Below are 7507 nucleotides of genomic sequence, written 5' to 3'. Positions count from 1 at the left end.
TGTATAAACCGTATAAAGAATGGGACCTGAGATACTACCTTGAGGAACACCGGCGGACTGAGAAAAGAGAGATGAGTAGGCTAGGTTATGATTTACTTTAAATGTTCTATCAGTGAGGTAGGAGCGGATTATAAGGAAATATGTTGGGGGTAGAAATTGACGAAGTTTATAGAGCAGACCTGGATAACATGTAAAACTAATGATCATGAATACCCCAATTATAACCTGTAAAACCAGTACGCATTATGTTCACATATACACCCCTAAAGCGACAGGAAATTTTTAATGCCGTGCATCAAACTAGACATTCTAGAAACAGAGCTATAAGAAGACTCCTTTCTAGAAAGTATTTCTGGCCGTCAATGAATAAGTATGTAGAAGATGTTCCATACTTTTCCGATTTAGCTCGAACCAGATACAAACTCTTCCATGATAAACTTGCTAACCATCCAAACCCACTTGGTGGAATTCCAGAAGCCTGTGGACAACAGAAAGAACTCGAGTTCCTCTGACGGAAAATTCTCTGAAAACTCCCTCCTCCAAACACACCGACAAAGATGAATTGATGAAGTTCCATTAAAAAAAAAGTACTTCACCTACTTCGTCAAGGAAAGGAAAAAAAAGGAAATTTACAAAAACTGCGCCATTTCTTTAATGAAGAATTCCGTGAGCCCTTCAGAAAGTGAGCTCACCGTGAGAGGCGTTTGGTTTGAATCTCGCGAAACATACCAAATAGTACAAGCTCCTTGGAAGAGTTAGGTGTTAGCATCAGGGATATAGAGATCTTGGCGGGAAATGTTATTTTGGACTCCCTAAGGATCATCATCATCACCAGTTTGCAAATTAGTTCTAAGGACATCTGATTTTTGTTATTTTATTTGTTTACCACATTGTTATACTGTTATAGTATTTTTTCTACTGCTGTATTTTATTTTGAATTTATTTCTATATTTCTATTTATTGATAATTTCGTTTAATTTGCATAGCATTTGTTTAACGGATTGAACGTGTGATGTAGTCTCGCAGGAGAAGGGAGGTATGATAGAGTGGAATAGAAAGAGTAGCCTAGATAGCTTTGAGAACAAAACGAGGGAAAGAATGAATAAGGAAAATGAAATATAACTTTGCGTAAGAAGAATAACGAAAAAATATATAATAAATAAAATAAAAGTGTTAAAAAAAACTCCTTTTTTTCCCTATCTTTATTTTACCCCCCCCCCCTCCTTTTCTATAATTTTCTTAATTTTCCTTATCCAAGTTATTAGTTATTTTATTTCTTTAATTATGTTATTTTACCTACTTTTTCAATTGCCTATGTATACATTTTATTTTCCACTTCTTTCTTCACTTTAATTTTATTAATTTCATTCTGTACAATTATTTACTTTTTGTCATTCTGTTTATGGTTTATTTTTTATTTTCTGTATTCATTGGTTGTTATCTGGTTCTGTTCTTAGCCCTTATGAAAGCTGGAAATTCTGGCTGAAACGTTGGAACGATTAAATAACTTACTTCCACTTATTTGTGTCATATTTTTATCGCATCCCCGAACCATCTTCTCTTCGTATAAGTCACCCAAGGTCAACTATCTCTCATAATTATATTGTTTTTAAGTTATATTTAATTATTGTTTGAAAAAACAAAAGAAAAAAAATTTATCTTTGTTAATATATGTTAGTTTTTATATATCCAATCATGGATTGATAAGTATGCTGTGAGTTCTAACAACTTAATTTATTTGAGCAACATTGCCGAATAAAGCATTTTTCTCTCCTTCCTTGCTGTTACTGAAAATCCTCTTAGGTGTCAGAAAAGAAGATGGCTTCGAGACCTTCCATTCTAAAAATGACTTCTATTGTGAATTAATTTATTTAAGTGAAATAAAACCACAAACGTATTGGAAGAATATAGTTAAACGTATGAAGTAGATTGTAGGAGGATAGTCTGGGTGGCGGTCAATAAAGCTATCAAAATAGTAAAAGAAAACTAATTAGTGTTAAACAACGTTTTGCCCCACTTTTCAGGGCTTTGTCAGGGCTAAATGAAAACAAGATACAAGGATTGTAAGAAATGACAAAATATTAGAATTACATATACAAGAGAGTAAGAAAATATACAAAAACATATTTAAAAAAATTTAAATAAAATAAAAATAGAAAGCTTAAGTTAAGGAGGTTGTCCTGATAAGATAGTTGTTGATAGTTATGTTGATAAGATAGTTGATAGTTTAATTATTTATTACATTGATTGTTTGAGAGTGGACACTTGATCCAATTTTACTCTCAACATTTATTTCTAAAAATCTCTCCAACGTTTCGCCCCTCAGACAACTTTAAATATTCATGTCATATATTCTTTAAAATGTTTCCTGCAGGCTAGTTGCTCATGTCATACATTTTTATAACTTAACCAACAGTTGTGAATGATTTTAGTAAGAATAAATAAAGACAATAATTTATGTGAAAAAGTTTTAAGTTTAAATTATAAAAATATACGACATGAGCAACTAGCCTGCAGGAAACATTTTAGAGAATATATAACATGAATATTTAACGTTGTCTCCTTGAAAATGGCCTGAGGGCCGAAAAGTTGGAGAGTTTTTAGAAATAAATGTTGAGAGTAAAATGAATCAAAATTGTGTAAATTGATAATAAAATAAACCACTCTCAAACAATCATATAATAAATAATTAATTTAATAGTTGATAGTGTTAAGTTGATCTAAAATTAAAAGTTATTAAAAATTAATAAAATTGTGACAAAACAGGGACATTTGACTTGTTAATTATGACCAGAGTAGAATAGCCTGCGAAACGTTTTTTAATAATTGGAATGTAACCGATCCAGCCCGAACCAAATATCAATCTTTCCATTATGAACTCCCTAACTATCAAAACCCTCTAGTTTTTAACCTTGCTGCTTCTTCAATTCCTGACAATCTTCCGAGGCACCGGAAAAGAAGATGGCCTCGAGATCTTCTGATGTAGAAATATGATTAGAGTACTACTAATGGGTAGTTTCTCTATATATCTGTATCACTTTATTTTGATCTTACATCAAATTTACTTGATCTATTTTTATGTAAATAGCAAGAAATAAATAAACAATTGGATGTGAGGTGTAAATTTATATTTAAAATTGTCCTTGAAGTTGGCCAAATTGGGCGAAACTTTGGATTGTTGATGATATAATAGTGTTGAGACTTAATATGGATACCAATTGGTTTATTTAAAAAATAAAAAAAGTTACCTTTGCTCCTAATGTAGACAGACGGTAAATACTCATAGGCCATGACTGCTTTGAGTAGAGTACTCCTTTAGATATCTAGCCCTGTATCAAACCCACTTACAGTGAGAGTAATTAGACTTAACTTATCATGACACGTTATCACATAGCGTGTAAAAACAATAGCAAATGTTTATATCAAACGATTATATCTGATAGTATCATCATTGACCAAGGTCATTCTAGGGTCGATGACAAGAATTGTTTATTTAAACTCCGTATCCACTTATATAGTACATGAGCCCAAAAGAAGAAAAATGTCATTTATTTCACCCAAATTATAGATCACTTTAGTGAAAACTATATATATAATCACTAGTCAAAATTGATGAGTCTACCCAGTATAGATAGGGGGAATAAAAAATGGTGGCTGTATAAAAATGTAAAAAAAAAATATTTTTCATTCGGAGCTCCCTATCTTTAAAACTACCTACAATACAAAACAAAATAATAGAACATCATTTAAAGTAGAGTAAATTTTCTAAGATTATATTGTTTACGTTCAATAATTCCCCAGATACATATTTTCAAAAAGCATCATGAATATTTAACTCAGGAACCATTCGACGTACAGAGTGATTGAGAAATCCAAGAAGTTTATTAACACCCTGCTTGTTATCCTGCAAAATGGAATGGAGGTCTGCTGGTAAATCATACAAATATTTGAGGGAGTTCTTTGCTTAGCAGTCAGTTAAAATGAGAAATCCTGGCATACAGGTGATTATTTTCTTAATTATTCTGCTTGTCCAGGAGACCTCGACAATGCCTGTTCAGTTTATGAAGGTAAGGTAATTGCCAAGGAAGATGACTAGATAGGATGAGACTAACGGGTGACAATCGTTGTATCTCAGAGGATCGTAACCTCGTCCTACCGGGTACTATTCCTGTAGGTCCGAGGGAGGTATGAAAGCTTGGAGGGTAGCTAGCCGCTAGGTCATGCGGGAAGGTACCTTCTTCCTACCAGGTTCTATTCAGATAGATAAGGAGTAGGTATGTAAGCCAGGCGGAGGAGCCGCCGGGTTCTACAATAGGAGAGAAGGGCGGAGGATTGAAGGAGAGAAGTAATGTCTTAGGTAATTGTAAAACAACTCATTAGAATTCAAGATCGACCATCAACCGGAACAATTTCAAGCATAGCGTGCGTCACTTCAGGAGTAGGCGTTAGATAGTTGTGGATCAATGATCAAAAGGAGCTTCTTTAAGGTCCTTATTTATAGACCTAGTGCATACGGCTGTGAACGAGAAGCGGGTTTATCTTATCTGCTTGAGGTAGTTTCGTGTGTTATTTTGGAATCGTTTATTTATTATTTTATCAACATTGCTAAGTATTATGTACAAAAATTAATAATATATAAGAATAAAAATATGTTTTTATAAAGGAAAGTTATGTATAAATTTGAGAGCTTCGGTGAGAATCGACGTGCTGCGTGGATTGGTGGATTGGTGCTGAACTTCATGCTCCCATTGCTACAAGCAGATTCTTTGAGAAAATATTTCATAAACTGAGTAGGGCTAACATTAAATCTGTTCAGATAATTTTTTTTATTTTTTTGTGAAATGAAAAACATTATTATTATTGTGGTACTGTACCTGGCTACAAGAACCTGAGCCTCCTCCAGCACAACCAACCAATCCACACGATTTCTTTTTCTCTCTTACCATCTTTCAATATTTAAGCACCTACTCTATATCGGCCAGCTATCTGATCTGGGCACATCCTCTTTTTCATTTTCCATCTGGTTTCTCATAGAGTATCTTCCTGGGTATCCTCTGATTGGGCATCTTCTCTACGTATCCTATCTTACGGAGTGCTCTTTTCACTTATGTGACGATGTTGGGTTTCCATCTGCTCTTCGTTCCTTCTTCATCTCTAAATCCCATTCTCTAAGCCCCTTTCCCATATTCTTCTCAGTACCTTTCTCTTCCAGGAGTTGATCATCCGTTCCGCTTTTCTTGTCAAGAGTCATGTTTTACACCTCTAGATAACCACTCGCCTTACGATGGTTTTGTAAATGACTACTCTAATTCTTTTAGAGAGAGCTCTTCAATAGTTTTCGGTAGGTAAAATAACATATTTTCTCTGCATATATGAAAAACTGTAAATGAAAAAAATTGAAGCTCTTGTAAATAGCAACATTAAGCTATTAAATAGGCTGATTTCCAAATATTTTCCGTAGGGAGACACCTTTGTCCCAAGTCGGTAGTCAGTATGGGCTTGGTGCTCCAGTGGTTGGGAACAACTGCACTGCAGAGTATGTTAGTTCGTTTCACCTTCCAAGTAACTATTTTTAGAGTTCGTGAGCAGTAGAAAAATTCGATTCAAGCATTTTGTGCAAAACTGTATAAATACAGTGGAGAATGGCCTTAATTTTGTAGTAAATTGTGGCTTGCTATGTATTGAACATTGTAATATTATAAATATCTTCAAATAGGTTTTTCCTCAACATCTGGGTGATCCTAGACCTTGGGAATAATAGCTCATCATAAAATATATTTGATCCCTATCATAAATATAGGGTACCTCTATAGAGATCCCAGAAACCTTTCAGGGCATAATGGACTAAAAGGTGTCGTCAGCTATGAGAAGGCTACAGGACAGCTCACAAGATAAGTCAATTAGGGTTCTCTACAAACACTTATTCAGCTGTCTTTATGACCTATTCTTCTTGGGTGGAGCTACAGAAGCCAATCAAAAGGAGGACATAATACAAGGACGCCCTCCACGACGAAAGCTAGGATGTTGAAGAATAAGGGACTTCGAGTGGTTAGCTGTCATCTCTTTTTAAAATATGAATGATCTGAATCATTTCATTATATTATATCATTCCTGGGTATATTTAATTGTAAATAAATTCTTTTGTGTAGCTTTGAGAATTACATTACCCAAAACTACTCCCTAATATCTTATGCATTTTATTTTTATTTTTTTTTATATTATGTATATTATCATTTTAAGTTTTTTTTTTTACGTTTTTTAAATACGTCTTTAATTTATTGATACTCTTTACTTTAACATTATTTTCACATGTAACGTATTTTAACCGTCCACCGTACCACCACTCCCTCCCTCTTAACTGTCACCTCATTTCCTTGGCCACTTGCCATTTGAAAGGTACATATCCTTTCTTGTTCATTATATTTCTTTATGCTTGATTTTACTGTTTTTTTTTAATTCTTTTTTATCTGTTGTTATTTTCGTTTTGTTCAATTGTCTAAAAACTTTTGTTTTTCTTATTTTAATTGTATGCTTCCCTTTAAAAAAAAAAATTTAATTCTTAATTGACATTGTTCATTTATTTTTATCCTATTTAAATGTTTGTATCTTTTTTTAGCCCTAATGAAGCCCTACAACATGCAGCGAAACGTTGGCTAATATTAAATAGCATTACGACTATTTGAGTTTTTGTTAATCGAACCTGGACCATCTTCGTTTTATTATAGCACATGGTCAATCAGCAATCTCCTATTATGTATTTCAACTATAATAATAATAATTGATGAAGATATCTAACTAGTGACTGGTAAACACGCCTTTGGAAAAAAGTAATCTAATAATAGTCTTGCAGGACTCTACGAATTTGAATTTTACTTTACTTTTGCAGGTTTTATCCCTGAATGGGTTGCCTTGTTAAGTCACGAGCGTCTCTCCACTTCTCTCTATCCCACCAGTCTTCCACTTTAAGTCCCCTGCCAGTCTTGTACTCCTCCACGAAGTCCTTACACCGGGTTCGGGATCGTCCTTTCCTCCGTCTTACTGATTCTTCCCATAGCAGAAGTCTCTTCGACCACCTACGTTCTGGCATCCACTGACAATGTCCACACTATTGCAATCTGTTCTTTTCAATCCTCTCCAGAACTCCTTCGGTCACCCCTAGCCTGCTTCTAATCTCCTCATTCCTGACTCTATCCAGGCGTATAATCTTCAGGCATTTCCTCTAGAAATCCATCTCTGCCGCTTAGAGTTCTAGGTTAAGTGTCCAGGTTTCTGCGCCATAGTTGAGTAATGACTCAACAATACTTCTGAAAATGCGCCTTTTGTTGTCTCACCCTTAGACTAATTTGAATAAATATAAATAATTCTGGATGATTATCTTCAGTAATCCTGACATCCTAGACACAACAGGTAGGAAACATAGCAGCCTGATAACTTATTATTAGATATACTTTGTTTAGATTTGGGACTTTCGATCGAGTCTGGCATCCAGGTCTGCTCTATAAACTTC

At 34.2% G+C, this 7507-nt stretch overlaps 1 protein-coding gene across 1 annotated transcript in view; it reads right to left on the bottom strand.

Annotated features, from left to right (window-relative positions):
* The window catches only part of LOC106683913 (gustatory and odorant receptor 63a), a 22458-nt gene extending 19132 nt beyond the window's left edge, over positions 1-3326 (bottom strand). Inside the window, exon 1 of the mRNA XM_067046381.1 lies at positions 3249-3326. Coding sequence (XP_066902482.1) covers positions 3249-3291 — 43 coding nt within the window. The 5' untranslated portion in view covers positions 3292-3326. The remainder of the gene's footprint in view (positions 1-3248) is intronic.
* Between the last annotated feature and the right edge of the window lie 4181 nt (positions 3327-7507).

The sequence above is a fragment of the Halyomorpha halys genome, unplaced genomic scaffold (assembly GCF_000696795.3).
Source record: "Halyomorpha halys isolate HHAL.00 unplaced genomic scaffold, Hhal_1.1 Scaffold527.1, whole genome shotgun sequence".
Lineage (NCBI taxonomy): Eukaryota > Metazoa > Arthropoda > Insecta > Hemiptera > Pentatomidae > Halyomorpha > Halyomorpha halys.
Note: the sequence above shows the minus strand (reverse complement) of the source record. Positions and strands in the feature narration are given on the sequence as shown.